At 39.6% G+C, this 17,055-nt stretch overlaps 1 protein-coding gene across 3 annotated transcripts; it reads left to right on the top strand.

Moving 5' to 3' along the window:
* Positions 1-586: 586 nt before the first annotated feature.
* blk (BLK proto-oncogene, Src family tyrosine kinase) lies at positions 587-8,690 on the top strand. 3 transcript variants are annotated; one of them, XM_062468146.1, is made up of 14 exons: positions 587-723; positions 1,771-1,940; positions 2,041-2,137; positions 2,332-2,362; positions 2,480-2,576; positions 2,848-2,946; positions 3,325-3,428; positions 3,706-3,855; positions 4,349-4,501; positions 4,797-4,976; positions 5,349-5,425; positions 6,297-6,447; positions 7,838-7,969; positions 8,143-8,690. In XM_062468146.1, the coding sequence occupies exons 3-14, from the start codon at positions 2,042-2,044 to the stop codon at positions 8,343-8,345; spliced, it is 1,473 nt and encodes a 490-aa protein (XP_062324130.1). In that variant the 5' UTR covers positions 587-723; positions 1,771-1,940; position 2,041; the 3' UTR covers positions 8,346-8,690. The 3 variants fall into 3 exon arrangements, with proteins under 3 accessions (XP_062324130.1, XP_062324129.1, XP_062324131.1); XM_062468145.1 differs by having other exon boundaries at positions 593-723; positions 1,827-1,940; XM_062468147.1 differs by having other exon boundaries at positions 593-723; positions 1,827-1,940; positions 2,483-2,576.
* Positions 8,691-17,055: the final 8,365 nt, after the last annotated feature.

Here is a 17,055-nt window from a genome sequence, read left to right on the forward strand (position 1 = left end):
CACCATCACATGCAGGGAAACATCCGATGTATCTATACAGACAAATACACACATGCATTTTTCTAAACATGTGCATTTTACTACAAACATTTGAGACGTTTGTATAGCAGACCAGAGTGACACTGTGAAACATGGCCAAAACAGGAAATGCATGACTGTGTGCCAGCACATAGCGTCTTGATGTACAGTATAGTGAACTGAAAATACCTCCAGGAGAGATACAATGAAAGTATGTGTTTTTGGGGGGGTTATTCAACACAGTGTAATAAAGATAAAATAAAAATCTTGTTTTTGTGAGACATTGGTCAAACAAAATGTATGATATATAAATGTTTTTATTTCAGTCTCGGGTTGTGTGTGTTAAAGTACACTTTGGATATGTGTGTCTGGGTAGGTGTGCGGCAATGATGGACCCCATATTTCAGATTGAGGCAGGAGTTGCAGTTTTAACATTGTGGGTATTGAAGCAGAGGAAAGGGTGGAGGCGGTCAGACTAAATAAACACTGCCACTACTGACTACTTATCTATTCCAACTAATGTGGTCCCTCAGGCAAGCCACTGGACATATGCTCTGTGAGTGTGTGTGTAAATGTGAGTTGTGTGTTTCAGTGTGTGAGTGAGAGAGCAAGAGTGAGGGAGATAGAGAAAAGCTTTGAATGAGGAAACTGCAGACACTTTATTCTGGATTACATTTGATGACAGAAGTCAAAGCCAAGTTCAAGGTATCTATCCACGCTTATCTTGCACTCTCTTAACATGCTACATACAAATACTATAATCTGTTTAACCATTTTCATAATTGTAATTTTATTTATGCTTTGTAAGAGTGGCATTTACAAGTATTAAACATGTGCATTCTCCATTATTCAGCCTACATGTTAGTGGCTGCCTAATTGATTCAAAGGTATACGTAGCAATGTGAATATGTATCAAGATGACATTACCACACAAATGTCTGTAAATAGCAATCGCACACACATGTAAAAAAAAAAAGAACTTGACATGAAATAAACAATTAACCTAACTAACCTTAACTTTATCATAACTTAGCCATGGTTAATTGAAACAAATATGACCTATCTCTGGGCCATTACATGTTTTCTTCCTAATATCTGTAACAATTTCCTCTGACGTTACGGACTGAGCTTTCCAAGAAACCTAGCCACTAGTTCTTCAAAATAGGACTCAGCAATAGAATAAAAACAATTAAATTGAATCGTTTATAGTGTGCTAATGTCAAGTAGTATTGTAGTTTTGTAATAGTATTTTAAAAAGCCAGAGGTGATGTCCAGTCCTGTAGGTCTTTTTGTGAGGAGAGGTAGAATTAAGGAGGGATATAATATGAGGGTGGGGGGAGGGGGGTGTGGAGGTTGGTCATTGGTCACGCTGTAGACTCACTCAAACTAACAGGCCCAAAGCTTCCAGCTATGTGGATTTGCTGGGTTATCTAAGGGGAAATTCTGTCTCAAGGGAGCATAAGAGCCGCTACAAGTTTCAGGGAAAAGGGTAGATCTATGGATCTCAGATCGTACCATTTCCTACATGAAAGCAGATATGGAACTCGATAGGGGATGTGTGTAGATGGCTTGGCAAAAGTAAACCCTTGGCTTGTTTTTGTTGGTCAAAAAGTTATTTTTGTTGGTATTTTCTATTCCTGCCAATGCCTATACACTCTAACATGATTACAACGTACGCATTTGCATGTTAATACAGATTCTGAGAGACAGAATACATTTCCACAACAATTTTGTTTATGTTTTCTGTCACAGATTCCTGTAGAGGTGACGTATGCACGTTGCATGTGATTGATACAGTAGTATCTCAGTTCATTTACAGCACAGGGCATGATCTCACTGAGGCCTATGTGGAACTGCCCAGCTCCTCATAGTTGGCAAAGTGGAGACTGACATCTGTATTTCCAGTGTCAGATAGAGCGCAGGTAAGAGCACACAACCACTATTTACACATCACCACAGAAAAATGTTTTGTGTGTAAATGTGCTGACATTCTCTGTATGTGCATGTGCCCACCACTGTTAGGATGGGTTGCGCGTGTAGTGGTGAGACAAAGGGGACAGAAAACAGATATGAGACAGGGAAAAACAACGGTCAATCATCTCACTCTTCTAACTATACGGTGAGTTGCTTAGCCTGTGTGGGAAAAACAAACCAGCCCAATGAAGATCAAGGGAGTAATGGTGCAGAGTTAGTGGGATACCAAAACATCAAACAAATCTTCAGTGCTGGCTTTGTAGAAATGTTTGGTCTGGAGACATTTTATTGTGATGTTTATAATGTTCTAATGTAATAATAATATGTTTTGGCTTTCAGGGATCCAATGGAAAACCCAGCTCAAATAATGGTACTTTAAAAAATCAAGTTGAATGTTAGTACATATGCAGGGGAACCGTACTGTCCAGGGTTTGTCTTTATAGTTATAGTTCTAATGAGAATGCATTGTTTTTTCTTTCATCCTTAGTAGAAGAAGACATTGTCATTGCTCAGCATGACTTCAAACCAAACAATGACAGCGATCTCTCTTTCAAAAAGGGAGATAGGCTTAAGGTCCTGCAAGAGTAAGTAGACTGATGTCATGCTATTGGTCAGGTATACAGTATTTCAGGTGTTGCGTATGTTTGAAAATTCATTTTCTGGTGGTTGAGTCCAAATGTGTCAGAGGGCCCTGTAATATATATCGCTATTGATACTATATGTAACCTATTTGTCTATGCACTGCTCCATGGTACATTAAGTTCTGATTTGCAATCAAAGTTGTTCAGTCCTAGTTTATTTTCATTGTAGTACCACAGCACAAAACTGATTTGTCTGTGTTCTTTTTCCTTGAAGAAATGGTGAGTGGTGGCTTGCGAGATCCCTCTTGACTAGAGAGGAGGGCTACATCCCATGCACATATGTAGCACGCGCTGACACTCTGGAGGTGGAAAAGTAAGTCTGAATACAACAAGTGCTGTGCACAGTTACAACAACAACATGACTGGTCAGTTACTCGACTAATTGAAAATATATTTCTTCAAATGACGCCATGTAAATAGTTCTAAAACATTATAATGTTTGCAATGTATCCAAACAATACCTATTGTCCCTAGGATTGGGGAGTTGGTTTTAACTGATGTAATCATATTTATCCATATCTTATTTAGCAGTTACTTTTATCAAGGCGAAGCACAAATTCTGTATTTTGTAATTATAGCAGATAATAAAAGGTTTAAAATTCACCATTTAGTTCCTTATCCTGAAAAGTCAAAATACCTGCTCATTAGTCAAAACGATAAACTGGTAATTAATAGGTTGTCTTTCTTACAGATGGTTTTTCAAAAACTTAAGCAGGAGGGAGACCGAGCGCCTGCTCTTGGCTCCAGGAAACAAAGCTGGATCTTTTTTAGTCAGAGAGAGTGAGACGTCTAAAGGCGAGTAGCCACCTGACAAATCCACAGAGTATGTATGTACCTACACAGTATGTATCAACATGTGGTAATAAGACTCCATTCAGTACATTACTCCATTCAGTGTACTTCTTTTAATTTCCCATTTAGTTTGATAGCTAAGTAATCCAACATCGCAGCCTTTGAGACAACAGTGTAAATAAGTGCAAACTTAAACCAGTCCAGTCCCTTTACAGATCTGAGATCAAGTGAATCAAATAATGCTTCCTGTATTCGAACATTCACGCTTCCTTTTCCCCAGGGGCTTTCTCCTTGTCCATCAGAGATGCTGGGCCTGAACAAGGCGACATGGTCAAGCACTATAAGATACGTTCGATGGACAATGGTGGCTTCTATATCTCCCCTTCCACCACTTTCCCCACACTGCAGGAGCTGGTGAACTACTACAGGCGTAAGTAAGATGGATATATATTAACAGTGTGGTGAAAATGGATGGATAAAATGTTGTGTAATAGTGAGGCACCACCCTCAACCGCCCTTCTTCCCTTTTCAGTTAAAACCTTTTCTGTTGTTGTAGTGAGCTATCAGACGTATATCACACATCTCAGTGGAAATCATTCTAGATATAGATGAGATTAAATGTGAAGCAGACTTTTTAACGCCCACCCCCCTACTGAGCATTTCCTGTGTTAGTGGAGCGGTGATCTTTCCACTCTGTGGCCTAACCACCCGATAAGCAAGACTTTCAATGCTCACTCACTCTCTCCCTATCTCTCTCTGTGGAAGGTATAAATGGCAGGTCTTCAAAATAAATTAAACTAAATGTAAATATTTATTTTATAAAAGCTTTTGATTAGATGAACGCCACTATTTGGCCCATGTAGGCTGGTATTTCACCCGTTACTACCATTTGGCACTCACTGAATGACTGTTTCTGGGTACAGGTATAACGGATGGGTTGTGCCAGCGGTTGAACAGCCCCTGCAAGCCCAAGGCCCTTCAGACACCATGGGCACAAGATGAGTGGGAGATACCCCGCGAGACACTGAAGATGTTGACGAAACTGGGAGCCGGGCAGTTTGGAGAAGTGTGGATGGGTAAACCACTTCAGTCAATCACTTTGTGGATAATCCATCAGGGTTTGAAACTGTGAAGCTCAGAGTTATGTATGATGTAAAGAAATTACATTTTATGATAAATTTCTACTTTATGTTGCACAAACAAAGAAATTATGAACTACAGTACATATGTTCTTGAGCACAGAAGAAACCCAGGCCTCCTATTTACTATCTTCTTATAGTAGCTTATACATATACTACAGACTGGTATTCAACAACATCTTTTCATTTGTATTCATTCAACATTGTAGAATCTAGTAATATCTTTTTTCAGGATACTATAAGGACACTCAGAAGGTGGCCATTAAGACGCTGAAGGAGGGCACCATGGAGCCGGAAGCCTTTCTCCAGGAGGCCAACCTGATGAAGAAGCTGCAGCACGACAGGCTGGTGCGCCTGCACGCCGTGGTTACCATGGAGCCCATCCTCATCGTCACCGAGTTCATGATCAACGGTGAGGGAGGGGAGGGAGGGAGGACAAATGAGAGGAAGGCGAGGGAGAACGAATTAAAGGCAGGTGAGGGAGAGAGGAATTGAAGCAGGGAGAAGAGTAATGGAGGAAGGGAGAGCTATGGAGGAGGGCAGCCATGATTGTAGAGAGGAAGATAGAGAAGCAATAGAGAACAAGAAAGCAAGAGAGAGATAGAGGGGAGAGAGAGATAGAAAATATAAGAAAAAGAGAGAGCGGTCTATGAGGAGAGGGCCAGCAGATAGAGAGGCAGAGAACCAAGGTCAATGTCAATATTTGTAAATGTCACCCCCCCACCCCTGTTGCTATCTGTTTCCACTCTGACTAGTCTGCATGCTTCTTCTCTCTTATCTACAGGAAGTCTATTGGACTTTCTGAAAACAGATGAGGGGAAGAAACTGAAGATGACAAAGCTGATAGACATGTCGGCACAGGTGAGAAGCCAGACTTCAGGGAAAACCGAGTGTAAGATGTAAGTTACGGTGTGCATGACTTGTACATGCACACCGTAACTGATACGGTTGTATGTAACTCAATAAGTTACCGTGTGGTTGATCAACATCATTGGCAAACTTATTCAAATTCCATGCTGTAATTTAATATGATCATCACAAAGGCAACATTCTTTACACACAGGCAGTTTACATCTGGCATTCCCTGAGGGAAGTGAGCCGTGAGAGATATCCACATATTTTCTTGTCTATCTCAACATAGTTCATAAAAAGAATTCTGCATTCATCGCTTGTTGATTTCTCGGACATTTGCATGCAACACCCATTGAAATGGGTGTTTTCACACCCAGTCTTGTTACTGTGAATGAGCTCTTTTTATCAGGGTGCTTTGAAAATGCTGCACTTTTCTAGTATATTTCACACATACTGACAACAGTGCATTCGGAAAATGTCAGCTTTAGCAATGAGGATTCTGCGGGGTCCTTGTGTACTTCTAAGCCTCAAGGGCCTGCATCGATTATTAACTTCCGGACAGGAAGTGATGCCCCCCCTTCTCCACTCCACAGACAACCAATTTATGCTTCCTGAAAGTAGGGCATCCTGTTGAACTTCTGTTGTGTACCCACAGTGTCAACCTGACATTACTTAAGTTGTCATAAAAAAGTGTTTTTATTATGCTTTACTTGCCTGTGGTAGACCAATATGAGGAAAGCATTGTCTTGGGTAGGACAAACCCTTTAGACCACATTATGAGAATAAAGTTATAGAAATGTACAAATATTTCCTTTCCTTCTTTTATTTGAGATTAATTTACAAGATTACAAACATCTTACTCTGTCCTTCTCTGTGACAGATAGCTGAAGGCATGGCCTACATTGAGAAGAAGAATTACATACACAGAGACCTGCGTGCTGCCAACATCCTGGTCAACGAGACTCTGCACTGCAAGATAGCCGACTTTGGCCTGGCCAGGATCATAGAGACTGAATACATTGCACAGGAAGGTATGGTACCACAGCTCAATTGACCAACATCGATTATATTTTTGTATGTTTTGTCTTTAGAGTCGCTTAAGTAAAGTCGTGGCCATAAGTTTTGGCAATGACAAATGTTGTGTTTTGCAAAGTTTGCTGGTTCAGTATTTGAGGACATTTCTATAGAATACTGCAATACAATAAGGCACATTTCATATTTTTTAAAGCTTTTTTGGGGCGAACATTTTCAATATATGCAAATAGTCCCCTCTTTTGCAGCAGTCAATCTGCTCTTAAAATTTATCAGAATGATAGAGTGATTTCACCTGTCTAGAACTAGTTCACACTTTCCATTGTGCAGTACATCTATATGGGGAAATCTCACTTTTACTGTGGTTACAATGTATGGTGAATTACAGAGTTTAGTAGCCTACTGTTGCAGGTCTAGCGATATACATTATAACATTTGTTGTATAATACACAAAACCACCAACATGCAAAACACCAACTTTTCTCATGTGATTTTCACTGAAGACTATATGCAATAGGATAACTCTTTATCTGAATAGGAAGAGATCATTCTTCAAGTCTTATCAGCATTCTGCAACTGCAACTCTTAACCACTTTTTTTCTACTGAACTTTTATCTATGGACTAAAGCAAACAAATATCTTAGTTAAGGACCCTTTCTGGTCTATAATTTACACAGACCTGAAACCTATTTTGATCAGAAAAGCATGGCTCTGTTTTGGGGACTAACCTTGACACCCTAAAGGAAGAGGAATTGACACTTTCCAAGCTGCTGGCTATTATAGACAACATCTCCCCCCCCCCCCCCTCCACAACATGGTTGTGATGAAGTGGAGCACTTTTAGAGCATGACTGATCACACACCAATGTCTCAAGGAGTGTTATCGGAAGTCCTTTTTGCCGGCAGCCATTAGACTTCATAATGCCTCAATGTGAGCCATAACACTGACTACTGTTGTGACACCACTCAATCACCTTCATTCAGGGCATTCTTATTTCCTGTATGTAATAATACTGCATTGTTTGAACTGCTCTGTTTGAACTGTTTAGTAGTTTTGTACTATCTCTACTTGGCACACGTCTCCATTTAGGGCTTTTGTATTTATTTGCATATCAACACTCATCTGCACAGTTTACTAGTTCATGCTGTTCACTGTTTCACTGTCAGCAGTATTACCTGCATCACCTGTGTGTCACATATTTTAAATATTTTTATATATCGTTTTGTAAATAGTTTTGTCCATAGAGTACATTATCTCTATTACCCCTGTTTGTCACCTGTGTTGAATTGTTTAGTACACATGTGCTTTACCCCATGATTTAATCCTGTGTTTTACCCCATATATAGCCCAATTAATTAAGTATTTCTGTTCTATTTCTCCTTTGCTCAGGTGCCAAGTTCCCCATTAAATGGACAGCTCCAGAGGCTATCAACTTTGGAACCTTCACCATCAAATCTGATATCTGGTCTTTTGGCATCCTCCTCACAGAGATCGTCACGTATGGAAGGATTCCCTATCCAGGTGAAATCAACAGTGCCCTGCTCGCATATAACACACAGTAACATAGACTGCAAAAACAGTAACATAAACTATTAATACTACTAGTAAACCTTGTGTTTCCCCTGTGTCCTCTTGTATTCTGAGATTTGTAGGAACAACACTAATGTACGCTTGACCCACACCTCTGCTTTTAGGTATGACTAACCCTGAGGTGATCAGAAACTTGGACAAACAGTACAGGATGCCTTGCCCTGACAGCTGTCCTGCGGAGCTCTATGACCTCATGATGATCTGCTGGAAGGAGAAACCAGAAAATAGGCCTACATTCGAGCACCTGCAGAACACCCTAAATGACTTCTTTGTTGCCACTGAGGGCCAGTACGAGATGCAGCCATAAAGAAATGAACTAAAGAACCGCAACAGTTAGGGGGAGTGGAGTGGAGGAGGGGAGCCTCTTATTGAGTTTAGTCATTGGACTATGTCAAGAATATGCTTCAAAGTATAAGGAGGATTGGATGCCTGGCTGACTGCTGTATGTTTTTTCACAAACCCAGAAGTTAACGGGCTGACAGTGAGATATACTCTAAATGGCTGTATGGACATAAAAACATAATTCTGAGACAACAAGCTGTAATTCCTCACAGACTGAGACTTCACAAAGAATGGCACTTTTTGCTTGAATACTTTTAATCAGCTGCCCTAAAGCTTTTTATAAATAAAGATGTTTATTGTTTTTAACTTACACATCTTTATGGGGATGTTTTAGAGAAACAAGAGGTTAAGTTGTGGTTCATTGCTAACAATGGTCCACACGTGCTTGAACAGACATCAAATACTTGTACTGCAACTGTCCTGATCAAAGTTAAGTAGCAAAATGTTGTTTTACGTACTGGTTAAATATAGCGGAATATACATTCAGAAGGAATAACAAAAATAATAATTATTAAAGAAATACTGCATAATCTTGGAAATATGGAAGAAAATATCAAACTATTGAAAAAGCTTTTCTATAACATGAATTTAAATGTTTTACAAGCTAACAATATTGATTACTCACAAAGAGAGATGAGTACGCCGAAGTTTACAGTAATTTGAAACCGTGAACCAGGAAACTACAGTCATCCTGTCATTATATACACAACTCAGAAGCGGTTGTGAAAGCATAATAACGCCAACTGCTATACAGAGTACCAAACAAGACAACACAAAATAGAAGACTTAGGCAGCAACAGTAACTTAACAGACCATAAACTCATTCAGTTACATTCATTTGGACAATAAACTGTTCTATAATTTCCTAAATAGAGATATTACTAGATGCCTCCCCCCCAAATAATACCCAAAAGGCGAGTCCATCCATACATCCATTCTACATACTATTTAATATGCCAGAAAAATATGTAGTATGTCCCAATACATAAAACATCAAATGCAGAATGTCCTACTGCATCTGGTCACATTTTGAAGTATGGAAGCTAGAATGCTTCTTGGCTATTGTGACCCACAATCCTCAGTGTAGTGGAAGATACATCACATTATATCACAGGGCATCCCTCAGAGATATGACTATGACACATCCCCACCCCAACCTAGGGCAGAACCTACAGCTTCCTGTACAGACAGGAAAGGGAAGTGTGAATCAGCATTCCCCTTCATACTCCCTCACAGTGAGGGAGTACCTGCTGGTCATGCTAAGTGTTCTGAAAATGTAAACAGGGAAGTTACTTCCATATCCATTTAAGCAAATGGGATGTTGGCAAAACTGTGCTATAACAGGGTTCCTTTGTTTAGACAGTGGAGTCATTGGTGTTCCGTAGCTACTGACAGAGAGATAAAGACATAAAGAGTGGCAGAGAAAGAGAAAGAGGGAAAGAGAGGTAGAGACAGGGAGAGAGCAAGGAGGAAAGAATGAAGTTAAGACATAACAAATTGTAAAAGCCCGACCCTGCTAATGGATCGTTTGCATTCCACCATCCCATTCTTCAACAACATCATTTTGTTTGTCCAATTTATTACAGACAAACAGCAACTTTGGGCCACAGTACCACTAGGATTAATTGAGGCTAGGAGATGTGAAGATGAGGTGCTTCATCACATTCCTGCCAGTTACTGGATATATAGAGGAATCAGAAGGTTTGTTTTTGACAAATTGTTGCGAGCATATGCCAGTGCCCTGATTCTGCGTGTCAGTGATTTATGCTCTGGGGGGCGCTTATTCTAATGCATCATCAAAAATTGCTCATCGGCAAAGGTACAGGAGAAATCCGAGCCTATTAGGAAGATTACAAGCGGGCTGAGCAAAGGACTTATAAAATATATGTCCACATTATAAATTGAAAGGACCCTGAACACTTTAAACAACAGCAAAGTTTTATTATTCATTTATCTAAAAGGAAAACATCTTAGTTTCAGATTTACTTAAAAAGACATATTGCCCAGACCTATGACTTTTCATCTTGTCATCCTGCAGAGGTCAGTGTTACATCACAGCAGTGTGAACAAACATGTCAGTTTCATGATGAAAACACATGCTGTGACTTTCAAAAGATTGTTGCTGAGGTAAAAGTAGGAAAACTTACACAGATTGATATTAGTTTGAAAGCAAGAGATATTTGACTTATTAACTAGTGGTAAAACAATTAACAAGATGGCTGGTTCAGATATCTGAAATAGCATATCCCAGTGCCGTAGTTTAAATGAAGGCAGTATGATGAATAGCTATTTTGAATACCCTAGACTATTTCAAAAACATCTTGCTAGGATAATATTAACTAGCATGTACAACTTGTGACCTTCTCAAGTCAGAGCAAACTCACAACCTCTTTGCATTTTAGCTTTGTGTAGCCGACTCCTTTGTGGGATCTTTTTATATGGAGATGGCAGGTTGTTACCCAGTTCAATACGTGGTTGGCTTTCTATGTTCAAATGCCCAATTACTAATCCTCTTACAATATCCTTCAGTCATGTTAGCACTGTAATTAAATGAAGAGTGAGAGTAGATGATTGGAGAGTCTCAGTCTTACCCTACACACTGATCTCATTTTGCATTTAGAATACAATCCAGTAAAGTGACAGCCTGTCTCTCTATACCTATATAGATTTCAGTCTGCTTTTTCAAACCACATGACATAATCTCTTTGCTTACATTTTGAAAGGCTGCAACATTAACTTTATTTGGGGAATTGGGAATCTCAGTGACACCATCTGACATTTTGCCAGAAAATATTTTACAGCATTAGATCTTCATTGAAAATGACTAAAACTGGTAAGAATAAAAAAACAAAAAAAAAACTGCAACAGAGCATTTAAGAACAGGGCTACGAGAGGTAATTTATGAATGGAGGAGTCTCTTTCTTTGAAGTCTGCCCCTGGGAATTTCCATAAAAAAAAACTGTGTGCATGTGTATTTGCATTTTCTCATGGACACTCACGCACACATTCACACACAGACACACACATGAACACACACATGCACAACACAATGTTCACCTAGGAATAATAATGGTATTGTAGAAAGCTCACACCCAGATTGATGGTCCATCTCTGGATAAAGGAGCGTGTCATTTTCTCCCTGCTTGGATGCACCCCCACTGGCACTCCAGATGAAAATGAGAACATCAGAGCAGATCTAGATAAATAGCCTTGGATCCGTGATCTCCCTGTTCCCTGTGGTTCCATACACGTAATGTTTCTCATAAACATGTTTTTCACCCCCCAAAGCTTTAATAATGCTGAATTAATGGGTGTCATCAATAAAGTCTGAGTTTAGCAACATAGATTTGGAGGCACTCAGAAGTATGATAAAATATGTCAACATTATCTACGAGAGCTTCAAGGTATTTGAATCTTATACAGATCATCCAAGCAATGAGGAGGATTGAGTTCAGGTTAGTAAACACAACAGAAGTGTGTTACTGTAAGAGCTGTTGGGGATGAAGTTTACATGTATTCATTTAGCAGATGCTTTTATCCAAAGCGACTTCCAAGAGAGAGCTTTACAAAAGTGCATAGGTCAATGATCATAAACAACAAAAACATTGTGGGTAGCCACAACATGAAGCATACCTTGTGAAAAGCAAATAAGTGCCAATGGGAAAAAACATAAGAGCATGTACATTTACATTTAGTCATTTAGCAGACACTCTTATCCAGAGTGACTTACAGTAAGTACAGGGACATTCTCCTCGAGGCAAGTAGGGTGAAGTGCCTTGCCCAAGGACACAACGTCATTTTGCACGGCAGGGAATCGAACCAACCAACCGTCTGATTAATAGCCCGATTCCCTAACCACTCAGCCATCTGACCACCCTATGTAGTTAGACAAGTTACAATTAAACAACATGAACCTCAAAAGTGTATGAGTGTACCTGTAGGAAAGCAAGGAACAATAATATAATTATTGTGGGGGAGTCAGGTGGCTGAGCAGTTAGGGAATTGGGCTAGTAATCAGAAGGTTGCTGGTTCGATTCCCGTGCAAACATGACGTTGTGTCCTTGTGCAAGGCACTTCACCCTACTTGGCTCGGGGGAATGTCTCTGTACTTACTGTAAGTCGCTCTGAATAAGAGCGTCTGCTCAATGACTAGATGTAATGTAAATGTTATACTTCACAGCGAGTACAAGAAGTTAAATCAGTTACAACTAACCAACAGTTCAATGCTTTACATGTACTGTAGTCTTGGTTGTGGCAACAAGGATGTGTCTAAATGTCTCCTAGAAAGTATGCTGGCAAGCTGTTTAGGCTTAGTGGCATGAAACAGGGATCCAAACAAGTTAACATAAACACACTTGCTAAAGTGCCAGAAATTGATTTTACTGAAGTTCGCCTGGATTGACGACAAAATGCTCTGAAAAGATTAGCTATTTTGAAAGCCTTGATGTAAGGTAGAGAGAGAGGTAAAATCAAGATGGAACTCACAGTACAGCCAGTAAGTCCAGTGATGGATATTACAAGGCATTTGTTGAGAGTCCTGGGGATTGAAGGTATAAATAGCTTAAGCAGAGGAAAATACACATGGAGAGGTATTTACATAGACACAATTACCAAAGGAAACTATGACCTATGATCACCTCCACAGATTTACTCATCCCACCACAGAATCAATGCTGAAGTTCTAATTCTTGAATATTTGTCAGTACTGTGACATAGACACTACACTTGCTTTATTGTGGACAAATGTTGTGGTAAGAGACAGTCTGCTTCCATCTAATATTTACACTCTTTGAGTTGTTTATACAAAATTGTCATGCTTCAAGCACACTTCTGTAATTTCATGCTCTTTCATCACACTGTGTCTTTTCGTACAACTGCCCATTTCTGAAGTCATTGTTTGTCCTAAACATCAAATGCTGACTGCTCCTGATTTGATTCAGTCTAAAGAGAATCCACCAACAAGATGGGAAGGTATATATGTATTCCACTACTGAACTAATAAAGAACTCTGAAGATTCTGTCTTCTGATGGAGCCAAACATGTCTCTCTCTCAGCACCCTTTCAGCCCAGAGACACCAACCTTCCCTTAGACTCCTTTTCAAAGGCATCATCAGTGTGTGGTGAGTGAGGTGATGAATACCAAGTAGGGAAGAAAAATAAAAAATAACTAAAAGAGGCCAAGAAAGAGCCTGAATTCATTACTATACATTTAATGAAAAGATACACCCACATAATATATTTATTTTCTTCACAATAAAAATTGATCATAACTAATGGAGTTTTCTTTGATGAAGCCAATACTCTGGAGAGCAGAACATGGGGCCTCGATTTACGGGTGGGGGCTCTCGCGGTCTCTCGGCCGGCGGAGGTTTCTGGAAGCCATCTGCTGAATGGACATTTTCTCTTGATATATGAGTGCATGTCAATTCATTTATAAGGTACCATGGGAACCCACACACACACAAAACACTCGCACCCCTTAGGCTGTGTTGAATGAGACTCAAGGTCAGAGGGCTGTAGTAGCCACTGGAAAGTTTAATTATTGGTGCAGTGGTGCAGCACCAAGTAATACTGGGCACTGTGATTCTAGCTGAGATGTGACTGCTGTTCTTGTGCTATGTGATCACAGGGGGCTAACAGAAATCACAAAGTAAGTCTAACAGGGTACAATTTAGTTGATAAATGCTTTGCAATCCTAGGCTACTTACCCTTTCATCACTTGGGTTCTGTAGAATTGTCCACAAACTGTTGTTGTGGCTTGTACTATTTCACTGAGATGCTAAAACCGTATATCAGAAATTTGACATTGTGGTTAGTCATACTTGTTTATTTTAGTTGATAATGCTTTAAGATGGACAGTGAGTCAGTTTTTTTCCCAATGGATATAACCCACTAACTGGTTTCTCTGTGAAAGCCTTTTTAAAATGCCTCATTAAATGAACGTTCTTTAGTCAAAGATCAAGATCACACTTCAGGCCAGTTACTGTAGCCTGCTGCTTTTTCACAAGATTTACAATAATGAAAATGTATTGAGGATTACCACCCTGAATCAATCAACAGCAATGTATTAATAATCATTCACATACCTAATTAATAGTAAATAATTAGCTGAGTAACTGCAATTAATTATCATAATTGCAGAAATCCAATCATTTAAAGTGATTCCATTCTATGGTGGGATTAAGCAAAATTACAGGGCAAATGTTGGCAGAACTTTGTACTAATACCACTAATAAGTACTGCTCTTTATAATCCGTAGGTAAACGTAACCTATTCAATATTAACACCTGTATGGAGGTGATGGAGGGTTTCTAGAAAGTTCAATTTGATTTTTTTGTATTTGGCAGAAATGGCCAAGCAAAATCTATTCTAGACAATTTCCTATAAAACTGGATACATTATATTCCTGATTAATATGCCTGTTTGCTAAAAGTGGGTTGAAGGTAGAGAATGGTGGCAAGGTTTTGGTCAAAAAGCAACAAAGAAACACTGGTTGCAGCAAATTATATCAAGTTATAGCACCAGTCCTATGACCATGCCAAAAAACATTCTGAACTTGGACAGGTTCCTCAGTCACGATGTTGTTAATGGCCGGGTTTCCCAGATTCGTTAAGAAGCTCTTAACGCTAAGAGCTTCTTAGGAGCGTTCTAAGAGCATTCTAGAGCGTTCTTAGAACGCTCTTAAGAAGCTCTTAGCGTTAAGAGCTTCTTAACAAATCTGGGAAACCCGGCCAATTTCATTAGTGCAATAATGCTATCAAATTAAGAAATATGCAGGAGTGAAAATGGAAGGGAGGGGATGTTTGGTTTGAATATATTGATGGGAATGAGTCTATAAATCAGAAGCCATTCAAACTTCTGAATAGTTTCAAGCACCCCCACACCCACCTGGTAAAAGTTACAAAGTACATTTACAAGGCACTGAACACAAAGCAATTAACGTTTGATTCTCAAGCCAGGTGAACTACTTTTGAAAGGGTTCTCGAGTCTGTCCTTCGGAAACCTTGAGGTTTCCACCCAGCTCATTTGGAGCATGATGGCAATTAAGGATATTATTAATGAAGGAATATTAAAGATGGTTTGACAGGAAAGGAGGGAGGGCGAGGATATATATGAGTGTGGATTTCAAAAGACAAAACTTTAGGATGGTTTTGGAAGAGAGCCTCTCGGCATTTAAACACCCCCTTTGCACCAACTTAATGGACTTTAATTTATTCATTAAAACCTTCACTTACAGACATGATCTGCATAAAATTAAGAAAAAAGACTGTCATTCAGGCTGAACTGGTTCCAGCCTTTTAGAGGTATGCAATGTTACATATAACTCTCAACTAAATTCTACAATCACCACACTCTTTACTAAAATGGAGTGGACAGGACTCAGAGGGGAGGAACGCCTCGAGAGAAGAAGATGCCTCGAGAGACAATTCATGCCAGTTGCTGGCAAGAATATCCCTGGCTGATCACGTAAAGTGTGAGTTGTGTACCACACATACAGGCCAGAGTGGCCAACCATGGCGGGAAAGTCAGTCTCTAACCACCTAAAATGTATGTGTCTCAGCCTCTGGACTCTCAGAGGTTGTCACAGTGTGTGTGTGTGGAGGGGAAGGGGGGGGGGGTGTATATGAGTTTGTGCGTATATGTATGCCTGTGTGTCAGTGTGTAAGTGTGTGTGTGTCTTTGTGAAAGCCTTCCAAAGTGATAGACCAAATGAACTTTGAACAAGCCAAAACCCAGAGCAGGCCTGAACCTATTAAAAATGTTTGCTACATTGCTCCCAAACATCTTCAGTTTTGTGTGGTTATAAGGCTGATTTGCTGTTAGTTTATCATTGTTGACTATGTTTGTTTGTCTTTCCTGGATATCATACATTTTTGTTTGCATTACTTTATTGTCACCCCATCCTCTGGATATATAAATTAAATATGCTGGATGGGGTCAATACAAATATTATTAATAATTACCATCAATCACAATAGTTATTTTCCTTTAAGGTTTTCTCCCAATATGCTTTATGGGCCCTGTGGAATATTTTTCACTGAGTCACTGAGAATTTACCTCTCTGAACACATGGCAGAACGTTGCTCATACGCCAACGGGGTTCTGAGATGTTCCTTTTCAAGCTCAATCAGTTATGAGGCTGTCATTTGTGTCAAGATTGAGGACATGTGAATGCAGAATTCAGAGTACGTTCTGATTGGATATCAAGCCGTCCATTCATCTGAAAGGCTGAAGATAGTGTAGTTCAGATACCAAACCAACCCCCACAGCGCAGACACTAGAAGCCCTGCATGAAATCATTTAATCCAACTCTAGATACAATCTAGATATAATCTGCCATGTCGGGTCGCTCTCTCCTGCTGAGAATTACCTTTTAAAGATTGTTGGGCAGCTCCGGCTCATGTAGGATGCAAATGTATCTGGATATCTAAAAGTAGAAGTACATTGTGTTCCAAGAGGAAATGGCCAAATCACGTAAGAATGCTACCACAGTCACAGAGACCCTAATGCATGCTTCCAGAATTCTGAGAAGCAGAAGTAGCTATCTGTCAGACTTTTCCCAACATCAATCGAATAACGACTTTGACTGATTAATTTTAAGGGATTTAACGATCTACAAATAACTTAGTTGTATATAAAAATGCTATAAAATACTCAGCAAAGTTGTAGCCTAG

Source organism: Osmerus eperlanus, chromosome 8 (genome assembly GCF_963692335.1).
Source record: "Osmerus eperlanus chromosome 8, fOsmEpe2.1, whole genome shotgun sequence".
Classification (NCBI taxonomy): domain Eukaryota; kingdom Metazoa; phylum Chordata; class Actinopteri; order Osmeriformes; family Osmeridae; genus Osmerus; species Osmerus eperlanus.

Excerpts from the sequence above, each read along its gene's own strand:
- blk (XM_062468146.1), top strand. The coding sequence starts at position 2,042 with ATGGGTTGCGCGTGTAGTGGTGAGACAAAGGGGACAGAAAACAGATAT. Across the intron at positions 4,502-4,796 it reads GTTTGGAGAAGTGTGGATGG|GATACTATAAGGACACTCAG; the intron begins GTAAACCACTTC and ends ATCTTTTTTCAG. Across the intron at positions 7,970-8,142 it reads TGGAAGGATTCCCTATCCAG|GTATGACTAACCCTGAGGTG; the intron begins GTGAAATCAACA and ends CTCTGCTTTTAG.